This window comes from Branchiostoma floridae, chromosome 16, assembly GCF_000003815.2.
Source record: "Branchiostoma floridae strain S238N-H82 chromosome 16, Bfl_VNyyK, whole genome shotgun sequence".
In the NCBI taxonomy this organism is placed as follows: domain Eukaryota; kingdom Metazoa; phylum Chordata; class Leptocardii; order Amphioxiformes; family Branchiostomatidae; genus Branchiostoma; species Branchiostoma floridae.
The window spans coordinates 14,067,763-14,082,466 of NC_049994.1; the positions used below are offsets into that span (position 1 = coordinate 14,067,763).

Here is a 14,704-nt window from a genome sequence, read left to right on the forward strand (position 1 = left end):
TTTCTTACCAACATGATCCATACAGCAGTCACTTGAAACAAGGAGGTTAAACATTTTCAACCTCCTTGCTTGAAACAACGGCAATTGTGATGCTTACAAGGTTATGTTTGAACTTGAAGGCGAGACTGCATTGTCCAGATTTGGTTCTTGTTGGACCACATTTACAGGAAAAAAAGGGCCAGATTTTGTTGTTTTCCCTCTATTTGCAGACTTGTATGTAACCCTACAAGAGAGTTCTGCATTTTCAGGAGTTCTGGAAGCAGTCCTGTATTTATAGAACACAACTATCAATGTCCTCTGCTTAAGAGAAGGGAAACCAACATCTAACCCCTGAAGTGCACAAATTCCTTCTGGTTTAATAGGCTCTTGGTCACCATGGAAACTACCCTAAGCATAGACGACATTTCCAAGTTTACCGCACGTATTGTCTATCCACCACGTTATAGAACATTCACATCTTTGCTGTACAGGTCTATAAACATCTTACTATCACTGAATCAACCCAAACCCCTTGCAAAGTCCAACACAACTTTTCATGTAACGGCTTGGGGTCACCTTTTAGAACAAAGGCAGGAACATTTTTTGGTCAGGATTCATCAAAACAATCTTTCCCTCTTTCTTCGTAAGGCCAGATCTCTTTATTCACATTTAGGAAAAGATTTCATATACAAAATCATACGAACATATACTCCCTAACACCTTGCAACTTTTTGAAATCTTCAAAACAAAATATTAAAATCAACTGAATTGAAAGAGCCCTTTATGTTGATATTCCAGTTTTCAAACAAATCCAAAAATCATTTTTACACCACGTGATCCCTTTGCCGTTAAAATAATTACTTGCTTTAATAACAAAAAACAGATGCTGAGTGTTAATAAGACTTTTTTAAAAATTGAAGTATCGTCATTCCTTCTTAGACTCAAAAAGTCAGAGCGTAATGCACCAAATTACTGAGTTCTTATTGTGTTAGAGTCTAGCACCGTTTAGTTTACTTCTGATCAACAGCAAAAAAATAGAAAAGAAAAGTTTGACGGTTTGATTCTAAGTTCATACAGAGTGTGACAGATACGCTATGCAAGGACAATGGAGATCAATTTGAAGAGTCACCGATTTGAATATCAAGTTCAAATTTACAAAATTTTGTGCTGTTTGGTCTACTTCTCTCACCTTACCAGCTATTAAAGCCTCTTCCACTACAAGTTTAGATCCAAACATGGCCTAAAACTCATGTGACCAGCACAAGTAGACTTTGCCTCAATACACAGTTCTGTGGCTTTTGAGAAACACTTTTAACGGTAATGATAACCAACTGCCCACCCTCACCCTTCCTTCTTGCTTTAAGATTACAAAGAACTTTCAACACCGTGATACATACTGGACTTCTTGTCATTGCATTTTTGCTGTTCACCAATCAAATAAAACTAAAATCCATAGACGTGTAGAAAAAGACAACTAAAATTCAACTTGTTCAACAGATTTGCCGTCGAGAAACATTTGACATTTGACAAAGAACCTTTTGCTAGAATTTACAGGGGGAAAGTAGTAGAGTTCTCTTTGTACAGAAGGAGAAAGGTTGAACATGTAACATTTGAACTTGGAACAATGTCATATTTACAATATATCTCTCATAGAACTCGCAATATACATCCATACGCATGGAAAAATCACTGGACCTTTCCCCAAGAGAGCTGTGATGAACACCCCTACATCTTCAGTGGACCTGGCCAACATCAGTTGGAAAAACCAACCAAGGTGGGTTGTTCCACTACAAAATGGGGGTGTTGAGCATTACCAACAGACTACGTAGTAAGGGGACTGCATCGTAAGCATCTTTCCAGTCCAACCGTCAGAAAACAGAGTCAACTTCCCGCCAAACCACCACGTCGGATACGAACAGAACGGTATCCGGTTTTTCAACACAAAGTTCTGTGATTGGACGTCGCTTTTACAAGTCCTCCGAGTCACTACTGGAGATGTGGGGGCTAGGGCTGGGGCTGGGGCTGGGGCTCGGACTGGGGCTGGAGTTTTCCTCCTTTTGCCTCGATGATCGCCGGATCTGGTGCCTGGAAAGAGTTGAAACATACGTGAATACTTTCATCAGGTAGGTACGTCACTGTATCTGTATAACCGGTATAACTACCCTTGGGCATTACACACCAGCATCTTCCATACAATCAGGGCCATACAACCATCCCTTGATAGAGATGGGGGCCACCAGAAACTTATAGAGACTTATAACTGCTCTCACAGGTCATCGAGTCATGCATACTATCTGCATAATGTGGCATCACAGAAACAGTGGATTGCTCATTCCTTGACAAGACTGGTGTTGTTCAGTGCAAAAGACCAATCTTTATTCTCTATGTTAGATACTATAGTTAAATCCCACTTATGAGATGTCTTTTAAGTAGCATGAGACAAGGTATTAAATACAAAACTAAGGAAGAAAAAGGAAAGAAAACAAACCTGGCCTCGCGGCACCTCTGACAGATGAATATTTCCGGGACGTTGGACTTTCTGATCTTTGCACACGACAAGTGGATCCAGATGGTGCATTCCGTACACTCGATCATGGGACGCCCCGCGAACGGCTTCTGGCAGAAGCACGTCACCAGGTTCCAGTCATCGTCTGGTGGGATAAAAGTAAAAAAAAAAGTTTACAACACCTGAATACTCGAGAAAATTATAAAGATATTAGCGATCCAATAGAATCCATTCTACTTTAGACCTGTTTTACTTGCAATTTTGGCTTGGTTCTTCTCTTTTCCTGTTACTTTTACCAGTTTACATCAATGGACGTGATTTTGTGCATATACGCGTCATATTGTTTGTTAACACTTTTTCTTTGTTGCTATCATTGTTGTTTCTTGTGGGATCTTTATGTATCATTATTCATTACTTCTATTTTATTTGACTTTCTGTAATGTCTTTTATCTGTGTCATATAAAGCCATTTGGGCTGGTCTACTTGCTGTCACAAAACACATTAATAAAACTGTCATTCAACATTCATTTCCTTCAATTTTTGTTCTTTTGGCACTCATCTCCGTTTCTTCAGTACCAAGGGCAAACAGACAATTCTTACAAGGGGAAAAATTAAACTATTACATTGGTCATGACTGTGTAAACGTACCAGACTCGATAACTTCGTTGGAGATCCTTTTTCTCCTCTTGGCAGTTTTGTGTTCCGCGGGGTCTGGGCGCTCGAACAGTGAATCATCTGTCACGACACCTACAACGACAAAGAACAGAAAATGTATCAGACCATTGTCAATTATTCTAATTCAATTTTTTATCCTCTACAAGTTGTCCCAAATATGCAAATGATCATTCATTCCAATGAGTCCATCTAGACCAATACACACATACCTCCATACTTAAAAGAAACCCTAAAATAGCGATTTGAAAATATTAACATAATTTAACTGTGTAGTAGACATACAACACCTCATTGTGTCTTCAATCAATTTTGTATAGACTGGGTAATAGAACCAACCAGGAGTCTTATATAATCCTTTGTCTTACATTGCTACTGCTACATTTGTTTTCCAACAAATTTTGAATTGAATGTGAAGTGTCCCACATATGCAAATCAACCTTCATCCCCAACCCACCTGTCTCCAAGGCCTGCTGGCTCAGAATCTGCTTTCTCCTCTTCTTCTTCTCCTTCTTCATCTTCTTGTCGGAGCCACTCATGCCCTTGGTCTTGCTGACGGAGCGCGCGGGCGCAGGAAAGCCGTGGGTCGGAGACGTGAAGGAATGAGAGGAGCTGGAGCTGCCCTCCAGGTCAGGCACCTCGCTGGTGGTGCTCTCTGTGGTGTCGCTCCCCGCAGAGCTGCCCGTGCTGTTGTGGGGACTACTTCTCATCTTCTACAGGATAGCAACAAAACATTCAAATAAACAACTACTTCTCATCTTCTACAGGAGCATAGATAAAAAAACAGGGCTTGAAATGTTGTTTTGATTATATTGATTAATGTTTTCTACCATTTAAATCATTAAAACTTGTCTTTCAGCTGCCCGTGCTGTTGTGGGGTCTACTTCTCATCTTCTATAGTAGTAAAGATTAAAAAACAGGGCTTGAAATGTCTTTTTAATGACATTAATTAATGTTTTCTATAATTTGTAACATTAAACCTGTTGTCTTTTAGCTGCCCGTGCTGTTGTGGGGACTACTTCTTATCTTTTACAGGGGCAGAATAGCTAACAGTTGAAGTAGTTATAATGATCTTCTACACATGTACAGATTTTAAACAATCCTAAATGACATTATGAAGAAATCAAAATTAATTTGGTACAGTTTCTTTATAAGAGCAAACAACCCAAAAAAATAATGGATCAAAACAAAACAAACAATCCTGAAATAATTCTGCATAAGAACCACTTGGCAATTGTGGTCACCTTTTGGTGACCAAAGTATGAGTCTTATCAATTGTGGCTAGCTGTATATTCTGTCACACTTCTATCCATATGGTGTACAATAGCACCCCCTCCCCCCTCCATAGAAATGTTGTGATGTCAACTGACCAACAAAACACAAATGTTTCCAAAACTACCAAACCCATTCATGGAAACAAAACTTCCGTGGTTACATCCGCATAGTTGAACTTGTGTACTACCCAACATAACTGTTTTTGATTTTCAAAATAAAGGAAATTGACAACACATCCAGACTGTCCACATACCTGTAGCTGTGCCTCATACGCCAAGACGAACGCACAGAACGTCCCGAAGTTGTCGATCGTTTTCCGTTTCCTCGCTATTGGAGGGATGAGCTGCACATGAAAAGAAAAAAATACATGAAAATAAATTTAATAATATTCACATTTCAAATCATTCCTGGAAAACATTTACCGGGTTTAATGAGGAATGTTAAAATACTGATACTAATGTACTTAACGTTGGTATAAGCTAGGAGCTAAATTATGTCCTTGGTATGTAATAAGAAAGGATCCAAGTCGCTCGGACATTCAGCAGAGGGGGTAAAGGCAAGTGTTGGAACAGCCAGAATGGCCCCATGGGATGTTCCTCATCAGGACCCTGAACCAGCATATCAGATTAGCGGGCCCCAGCGCCTGCATACATGCGACATCCTTCAGTAACTCATTAATATTCATGAACTGATCCCAGTCAGTCATCGAGAGGTCAGAGGTCGCCTGTGAAAGAAGGGCCTGTGTGTGTCTGCTAAAACAAGCTGCTGGGACGAAACTACAAAACAGCCAACTTAATGCGTCTCCTCGCCTCTGGAATGCCAGCAGACCCGTCACGACTGAGGGGAAAAACGTATTTCAGGCATCGCCCGATTCCTCTTGTCGATGGCCCCGGGGATTAACTAATTACAGCTCACGCCACGAAACGTGATCTCGGCTTGGGCTGAACACAATGAGAGGGCTTGGCTTGTTGTTCCAGCCAGGGAGGGACCAGTGTGCCGAATATTGCTTGTTTTCAAAAGGGTACCTGAGTCGGTCGTCTTGACAAAGCAAGCTCAAAGGTAACTTGTGACGTATGGTTCCGCCTGTGTGGAGTGTAAATAATGCAACAGCACCATTTCCTGTAGGACTTTTTCTCCCTTTGTTGTCAAAGGTACGTCGTATATGCAAGTTGTAAGAATTACTAAGATATTAAAACATTTTTTATCCATCTAGTCTTTGTATTTTCTTGTAATTGTGTGAAAGAAGTAACTTAATGTATTGCCTGTCGGCAATGGGCATGAAATCATTTTTGAATGGACATCTAAGGAGTGTTTTATTATGCAAATGAGGGGAATATTAGGTGATTTCGGGGTATCCGTCATCTGCCGCTCGAGCTAGGAGCGTGGGAAATAAATATTGCTACCCCCTCAAGGCCATTCTGCATCCATCACTGCGTTCAATTGAATACAAAATAGAGGAATACAATTAAAAATACGGAACATGACATTTCATTTGCGATTTGAAGACACATTCATATGATATAGCCTTGTCCATGTTTCTATTATTACCATATTTTCAAATAAGAAGGCATAGAATATTCAACTGGGCAAGAGTAATAGACACACAATGTAAAACCTTTGAGTTTGAGGTTAAAACATATTTCTCGATAAAACATTTTTCAACATTCTTGGCAAAAACAAACAATCTCAACCAGTTTTGTAGATCAAAATCACCCAATTTCATGAAATATTTCCTATCTATCCTATGCCAACAGAATATTTCCATAGCTTTCTAAAGATCATTTTTATCAAGCCTGGCATGGTATTTATTTGTGGTAGATATTGTATGCTTTCTGTGTCCTCCAAAGATAGGGAATGTACATATTTATCTACCCTTTGGTGCTACTTTGACAGTATGAATCAAAAATAGTGCTGCAACATAAATAGGAACCGTCTAATTTTTTTTCTCATGTCCACTCTAATTTGTTCATGTCACTGAAGTTATATCCATCTGTTCTCCATTATAAAAGCCTGTACAAACAAGCTTTATTATTTTTTATGACAGTAATCATTTTTCTAACTAACTAAGAGGAGTCCATGACTTGCCAAGAAAACCTGGTTTTGAAAAATATTGTTTAAAACTTTAACTCTAGATCTGCAAGCTTTGAACCCCAAAACGTGACAACAGTTCCGTCTTTCTTATAATGGGGAGATTTTATATGGAACAGATGTGAACAGATTTTGCAGTTCTAAGAACTAAAGTGTATCAATTCTTGGTATTTTCAATTATATCCCGACAAGCTGGTACACTGGTTGCATTCGTATGCAAAACTTGAGTTCACTTCCAAATATTTACCATTCAGTAATAGTAATATACAGTAACCTTCTGAAACAGTATCATGGACTTACCAAGGCCACTGTTCCTGAGCACACAAACTTGGCTGTCAATCAATTTAAAGGAGCAGACTTAAACCTGTGTCAACAGACATGTGACACTTGGAAATCCCCAACTGTCACGTGTCTTGCATTTTAACTGAGAAAAACTAGAAAAAAATTAAGTTTTACTCTTTGTCCACTCGACCAAGAAAAATAAAGAAAAATAATCACAGAAATTTGTATTAAACTTCAGCTAAAAATTTAGCAAGTATTGATAATGTATTATTATGTTGTGTATCATCTTGTAATACATGTCTCTGCATATATCATCGCCAGTGTACAGTTTATGGAACTAGTTTGAAATGAAAACATTTGTTACCTCTCAGTTAACAGGAAAGAATATCCTGTCTGCTGCCAATCTGCATGGAATTAAAGTCACTGCCTGCGCAAATATGATTACAATCTGCACTGCACCAACACAAGCGGATTAAAGTCCACGTTCTCAACTTGCATAACAATACCACATCTTATCTTCAAGTAGGCTAGCCCCCCTCCCACTCTCTGTAACATAAGGACGACTGCCAAGACAAGTTTTGGTTGGCAAGTGCGAGAAGACAACTCCTCTCTGCACACATTAGCGGCTATGTGTCAGGTTTGTTTTGACTACGCCTACGTTGTTTTAAGTGTAAATGAACGTCCTTCGCAAACTCTGTGGTAAAGATATTGAACAGAAGCCAAGGACAATCAAAATGGTTCGATATTTCCAAGGAGGTTTTATCAAGACCTCCTTGATATTTCTTCTGGTTGGTTACTCTTACTCTACTATATTCAGTAATTGTTATGGATTAAAGATACAATGACGTCACAACTTCCAAGTTTGCAAATCCTTAGAATGACATAATGTCATAAAATATTCTAAGTATTGTACAGGTCCTCATGTTGATTCAAAGTCCTACTACTAGTAGTACCAGTCTAGAAGTGCTTGAACATTGTCGAAATATTGTATATGGAAAATCTTTAATTGCTATCGGTTCTTGCCAGCATTCTTGTGCCACAAAAATGTCTAAGCCTGAGTTATAACAAGTACCAGGTTTGCTATACAGAAAATCTTATTTTAAGAAGAGCTACAACATAATATATTAATCGTATAGACCTGATAGCACTGACCAAGATAGTCGAATTAGCCCATATCCTGGACAGTACACTCAGTGACCTTGAATTGATTGGGAAACACTTTTCTACTTTCATCAGCTCATAAATACTTCATGACAGGTAAGTAAATTAATGACCAACCGTTTCCATTGTAAGGATGAACAGTCACCGAAAACCGACTTGTCTTGGGAATTGGGTTGTCAACGACAACTGTTTGAACAACAATTTTATGTAGAGGTTGTCTTGAATAGCCATCAGGTATTGTTGTCACACAGGGAAGAGAAAGGGCGGTGTTTTCTACCTGGTGAGTTGGGTAATTCTACTGTTGTCTGCTAACAGAACAGAGCACCTCCAATTGTCATGGAAAAGTCATTTCTTTGTGCCCTGCTGCAAGAAGAAGTTCTCCCCTCCCTTATAAAAATAGACTGCGAAGTTCTTTTGGTGAATATATTATCTCAAGATTCACTCTTATCTATCAATCAGGTCTACTTTGGGTTGCAATTTCATTCCTTACATCTCTTATAATACAACAAATTCGTCAGATCTAGTTTTTCCACAACAACTTTGGATAACCACCATGAAGAAAGTAGAATGGTTAACCAATAGTCCAACAACATTTCACAATGAAAAAAAACACCCGCAATATCAGCTATGACGTCAATGTCATTACAGATAAGGTAGCACAATACATTCGCCTTCTGGCATTGAGTGATTATGTCGTGAAATGAACCTGAAATTACGATCGTATATCTGAAAATTACAGATACCATATTCATCTGCATTATTTGCCTAGGGATATATGCATAAGAATTGCCAAAACCAAACCAATTTTTTATGGGCAAGGTTTGATTATCAAAGAAATGCCCCTTTCTTTCCTTAGGGCAAAAAAGAAAAAAACAAATACGCTGGCATTCTTAGAACCAATGTGCAATCATTGCACTCAGCTATCTATACATCATACTGGTAGAAACCCATGACAATCGTCACAATGCATTCGACCACAATACTATATAGTATATACTAAACTTACCTGTATTTTCAATACATTTAAAATACAATTTAAAAGAATAACAAAGACTGTAATTGTTACTCTTTTATATCAAACTGAAAGATTACTGGTACCAGATAGCTACTACTGTAGTATTTTCTAGATTACAAGGCGACACACACAAAAAGAGCACATAATTCACCAGGTATTATTTGCCTCCAGCCTTCACGGGCGAAATAAACAACCTGTGGTCCTGTATAACCCAAACACTACGTCACATCGGTCCTACATTGAGAGATTTGTGAGGGGCGTTTTGGCACAAGTCCAAAATCCCTAAGAAGGGCCCGTCCCTCTTTGAAAAGCTCAGACATTTGGTAAGAATCTCCAGGACTTGGCTAACCTAGCATTTGATTAATACAGTATGCTAGGACTTAAGAAAATGCGATTTTTTAAAGTCGTTTCTTTGTGTGAGCGGTGTTTTTCTATGAAGCCTGGGCAAACGGAATCGTGTTTCGAGTAGTCTTGACCTAGCTCGTTTACGTTTACAATGCAAACTTTGGAAGGATCGTACACAAGACAAATGGAAAAGCTCAAGCGGTCTGCAAAAGCTAGAAGGCACAAAAACTAACCCTTTTGGCCTTTGGGAGAAATAAATGTTTGCTTTGTGACATAGCTCCCGTTTTGTGTTGTTTTGGGGTGCTGTCTTGGAATCTAAAATTTCTTACCGGTCGGTACAGAAAAACAAGACGATCTTAGCCCGGAGTGTGGCTTGATTTTAGTCTTAAAATTCGACAAAAGAAATCGCATGTGCTTTTCATAGATGTGTCCCAAAAGTCTCAACAGTTGTTTGAATTTTGACAGGTAGAAATATGCAAATCGTGTTTGTTTCCGGAGGAAAAATCTACACAAGAAACTGACACCCTTCTGTTGCAGTACGGAAATGGCTTGCCGATCAATATTTTCTTGAAAACTACAGCTTTATTTGGGTTGTTATAGAAGCTTGTCTATATTCTTTAGTAAGAAACTTTAAAGAAAGTGACGTCGATACAAATCCGCTTAGCGAAAGTCAAAATTCGCGACCGACCCCCAAACTATTTTTACCAAACAAGATGGCGTCACTATTTGGAGTACTGTAGTAGTAATTCCTAACGCGCCGTGTCATTTGCATACAATTCCTCCTTGGATTCTAACGGTTAGGAGAGTTTCTGAGGCCTGTCAGTAATTTTTCCGCATTTAGGAACAACCAGTCTATCACGTCTCAGACATCGTCTTCGCCCATAAATAAGTAGCAGAGCTGGGCATGATAAAATCTATCCTGAAAGATCAGCGGGGTCATTAAATCGACGCCATCTTGAAAACACGTCGGTGACAAAAACTTTCCAGTCGGATTTCTCGAAAACTACCCGGTGAATTCTGCTGAAATTTGGTAGGATGGTTATGTTGTCGGAAATCAACAAACGACCGGAATTACAGCTAAATCGGCCCGGTAGATTTTGAGTGTGCATAGGGGTATCAGTTCGGAGTGGTCTGCTAGCAACCTACAAGTCAGGACTCACAAACGTCACAAGTACGACATACCACCAAATCTTGACCATACCAAGAAACTTACCCCAAACAATTCTTAGATAAGTAATGATTTGATTTGAACAACCAGCGAAACACTGCCAGACACACTACACACTGTCAGAGAATGTTGTTGCCATTTTGCTTGTCTGTACAGCAGACCGAGCCGCCGTGTTCGACAGACGCCATATTGAAAATTTGACAACACGGCAATCTTTCCACCAGGATTTCTCGACAACCAAACAAGGCCGAGAATTAAAATTTCGTCCAATTAGTAATATCATAGACCTACACCTTTGGGCCAAATTTCAGGAAAATACGACCAGTAGTTTTTGAGCATGCAGAGTGTGTATCCAGAGCCCCAGTCATAGAAAATGTGCCAACACACACTTTCGACCTATTTACTTGAATATCTCAAAAAGGAAACAAATATATTTCTCAAAACAAAGTCAAGACGTTAAGACCATGCTTGAGAACAATTCCTGAAGTTTTCAGGAAAATCTACCGAGCCGTTTTTCCGCATGCAGCACGTTTATACTACCGGATATCAAAGAATGTGTACCAAAATTTCGCAACACCCACCTCGGGATCGATGTCCAAAGTGTCCGCCATCCTTTTTTGGAGCCGTCTGTCCTGTTGGGATAGAGTAGGAAGAAAACGCAGTCAGTTTTCCACTGAGAAACGTTTGAGAAACGAAAACACCAAATCCTAGACGCTAAAATTTACATATGACAGAGAGAGCGGCTCGAAGTGATCTTGTTCTCTGGGGGCCAGTCAGAACAACTCGTAACGGAAGTGTGCGGAACAGAACGTTACTCATGCCACGCCGGAACCGCTGAATGGACCAAAATATCAGACATTTCAACAACGACACGGTAAAACATGGATAACCCGTACTTACCACAGTATCCTCTCAGTAAAGTCGTATCGTCTGCTTCACCAGACCAAAGGAAAAGTCGCCTGCCGACAAATCGTCAAGGAAAAATAAATTTGTCACACGCACTCCGGCTGAATAGAGTCCGTTTCCACTCGGGAATGAAGCCCGAAAATCCTCCAGTCTCAAACCTAGCAAGCACACTGCAACTTCGAAGCCGAAATCCGTCGAAATACATACAAATGTGGCTGGAATTTCGTGTGGAAAGCCGAGACTTTGACCAACCTGGCCGGTTTGACCGTCAGCTCTTTGCTATCTGCTGTCCCCTGACCCGCACTGCGCCGCCAGGAGGCGTGACCTGATAGATTTGCATAAGGTCAACAGGTCAGCCAGGGGCTTATGACGTCACGGCACGTGACCACACCTCTGTTTGTTGCACTTTTTCGAGTCACCATAGGTGGCGTGTTTCATTATTGCATGCAGAAAATACATTTTTACATTCGTCATGTCATTTTTCACCGCACACGTCATTTTTCATTGTCATCAAGGTGACACCTAATGGAAGCTCTTCAGTCGACTGCACATGAAACTTTGAAAGCCATAATTTTTGATGTTATGTTAATATAACATGGAACCTCCTTGGCTATTGTAATACCATCATGATCATTTTGAGAAAAAGGTGTTTTTATGTTATCTATCCTATTTTTATGACATCCCTTACTTACTTACTTATCTTCGTCCTTGGAGACATGGTTGAGTTTCATGTCATTTTTTGCCATGTCTGTTTTTGAGCAAGCTCAACCATTGAAAAGCTGTCACTTGATTTTGCAATCAAAAGCTGGTCGACTGTTCTTATAACCTTGGTTAGAAATAGAACATCCTGGGAGAGAGATTTCTTCTGCCACCATGCATCAGTAGCTGTTGCCAGCAGATGACTGATTGGACCAGAGTCTGCCAGACCGAGACCAACAAATTTACCGGTAACCCACTCACAGGTACGTAAGAAGGCCCTGACTCTCTAATCATTATCTTTTTGTTCATCATAATACACCTTGTTGACTTGTATATTTTTCAATTGCTAATTATTGATAAAGGTTATTTTATAATCAGCCAAGAGGCAGGGTCCTCCCCAAAGGATGGAATAAGGGAGGTCCTCCACTATACTCCTAGCCAGCTCCACTATACTCCTTTTGAAATTTAGTGTGTTTCTTCCCTATTTTCTTGGTTAGTTTTGCCAAGGAGGTTAAAAAAAGAGGTTTGATAAAATCAATGAAAATTCACAGATTTTTGTGCCAAGTGGCATCACTTTTCCAGTGGGCATTGTGACAATTGTCTGCAAAAACTTGTGAATGGGCTATGATCAAAACAATAGTCATTCTGCTACTTCACAACAATGGAATCACAATGATATTTTATACTTGTAGTATTTGACACCTTCTGTCTTTGTAAAATGAACCCATTTACATGAAAGAGCAGCGCGTTGGTGCGGGTCATTTTTGCCAGCCCCTCCACTATACTAATAAATTCTGGGGAGAACCCTGCTTGAAGAGGTGTAGCCAAACACACTTCTAGGCTGGCTTAACTCCTCTGGCAGCTTTTGGTACTATTTTATGCTACCATAGGATCTGCTTGGAGATAAATCACCACCCACAACACAAGGAAGTCAAAAATAAATCAGTGTATAACTCACTGGTAATATTTAATGCATGGATATCTCTTCAACATAGTAAATCCAACATTCCAGTCTGTTAACATCGTATAACCAGTGAGTCTGTTACAGTTTCTAAAATGTGTGAATGTTAAGATGGAAAATAGGATTCAGAGATCTATCACAACATTGTAAGGTTATCAAAGCATGACAAAGTACAAAACTAAGGATAGGAAATTTCCATTGTGGGTACGATTTATAACAAGACAACTACAAAAGATTGCAGTTAACATCATGTCAAGTCCATGGAAATAGCAAGCGACTGAAAATCAGTGTTTGAATACAAGTCTGTGTATTCTTCACCTATATCATACAGCTGCATTGAGGAAAATACAAAAAGAAATCGATTCCAGGTGATCCATTACTGTTTTCAGATGATTTCAGAATTACACTAAATGGAACTGTTTGTCACAACAGTTGATGTTCTCGGCATGTCTTGTTTAGAAGTTTTTGTAGTGAAAGAAGAAGTAGATGTTCATGGTGTCCCCAGGCTTGGTCTGCTATGTCTGCATCTGTTCAACCTTGTGTCCCTGTTTCTCCAGCTCTGCTCTGTTACAGGATGAAAAAAAATCTTGTTATAGCAAGTTGAAGTAAATGTACAGTACGGATATCAAATAATCATAGATAATCATTTACTTGAAGATGAGTAGCTAAGAGTAAAATGCATAAAACCATCAAACAACTGTAATACGTGCTCACCACAATTATGTGCTCTGCCTTGCATCACATTACTAAAGTTGTTAAACTCATCAGATCCCAGTGAACTTAATTTAAATCAATTTACAACTGTGTAACCATCCCAAAGTCAGGTAATAATTTTTCCATCTGGGTTGGGTGAGAGAAGATGTGTTGATACCTTTCCCAAAGGCACAAGATAGGTAGCATGGCAGGATTCGAACTAAGGAGCACTTGGTTCTGAGCCAGATACCCTGCAGTTATGCCACATTACAAACTATAGTATACTGACCTCAGCTGCTTGGCAAAGTCATCTTCTATGTCATCATCATCCCAGTTGTCCTCCCACACATGGACCTCCTCCACCTCTTCATCCTGACCCTGCCAGTCTGGAAATATACAAACATAATTCTGTGTAAAAACAGAGGCCATCAAAAACATATCTAGCCTGAGTGGCAACCTCCATAGTAACTGCTGACTGAATCTTTCTGCTGGCTTGACACTTAGCAATCGAAAAGATTGAGTCAATGGTAACTGCAGAGGTTGATATCCAGGTAGCCGCAGAGTCGACTGTTGGCCTATTATCGCTTATACTACTAACGCTCCCGGCCAACAGTCGCAGACTTCAACATTGAACGGAATTAAAAAATCGCCGAATAAACCAGCCGCTGCACTAATCCTCGGATCTCTGGGTGTCCCTCACTTCCTAACAGCCTTACCTAGCCAGCCGGAGCGTTTTCCGGCTCAAAAACCCCCTTCGCTAGCCGCGCCGGGACTAAATGCACTCCGATCGCACTGTTTATACACACCGAGTGGCGGCCATATTGGAAATACCAGCTTAGCCGGCGCTCCGAATCAGCCGCGCGAATAAGAGACTACTTTTCTGATAAGCCATTCCTATGTGGGGAAAGTTGGGACAGTTCCCTGAAATTTCAAATAAACTATATTCAAGCAGAG

General features: G+C 39.8%; 3 protein-coding genes across 3 annotated transcripts in view; 1 reads left to right on the forward strand and 2 right to left on the reverse strand.

Annotated features, from left to right (window-relative positions):
* Nucleotides 1–607: 607 nt before the first annotated feature.
* LOC118403091 (PHD finger protein 13-like) lies at nt 608–11,738 on the reverse strand. The gene is made up of 7 exons (XM_035801558.1): nt 11,392–11,738; nt 11,073–11,123; nt 4,686–4,775; nt 3,615–3,870; nt 3,134–3,232; nt 2,468–2,630; nt 608–2,064 (listed from the first exon to the last, which is right to left on the reverse strand). Exons 2-7 carry the CDS (start codon nt 11,100–11,102, stop codon nt 1,947–1,949), a joined length of 756 nt encoding a protein of 251 aa, XP_035657451.1. The 5' UTR covers nt 11,103–11,123; nt 11,392–11,738; the 3' UTR covers nt 608–1,946.
* Nucleotides 11,739–11,911: 173 nt separating this feature from the next.
* LOC118403092 (60S ribosomal protein L32-like) overlaps nt 11,912–14,704 on the forward strand; it is a 6,348-nt gene continuing 3,555 nt past the window's right edge. Inside the window, exon 1 of the mRNA XM_035801561.1 lies at nt 11,912–12,359. The gene's annotated coding sequence lies outside the window, so the exon portion shown is untranslated. The remainder of the gene's footprint in view (nt 12,360–14,704) is intronic.
* LOC118403094 (26S proteasome complex subunit SEM1-like) overlaps nt 13,039–14,704 on the reverse strand; it is a 2,821-nt gene continuing 1,155 nt past the window's right edge. The window contains exons 2-3 of the mRNA XM_035801563.1: nt 14,040–14,136; nt 13,039–13,621 (exon numbers count right to left, since the gene is read on the reverse strand). Of these exons, the coding sequence (XP_035657456.1) occupies nt 13,573–13,621; nt 14,040–14,136 (146 nt within the window). The 3' untranslated portion in view covers nt 13,039–13,572. The remainder of the gene's footprint in view (nt 13,622–14,039; nt 14,137–14,704) is intronic.

Excerpts from the sequence above, each read along its gene's own strand:
- LOC118403091 (XM_035801558.1), bottom strand. The coding sequence starts at position 11,102 with ATGGCGGACACTTTGGACATCGATCCCGAG. Across the intron at positions 3,233-3,614 it reads CCAGCAGGCCTTGGAGACAG|GTGTCGTGACAGATGATTCA; the intron begins GTGGGTTGGGGA and ends TTGTCGTTGTAG. Across the intron at positions 2,065-2,467 it reads CAGAGGTGCCGCGAGGCCAG|GCACCAGATCCGGCGATCAT; the intron begins GTTTGTTTTCTT and ends AACTCTTTCCAG.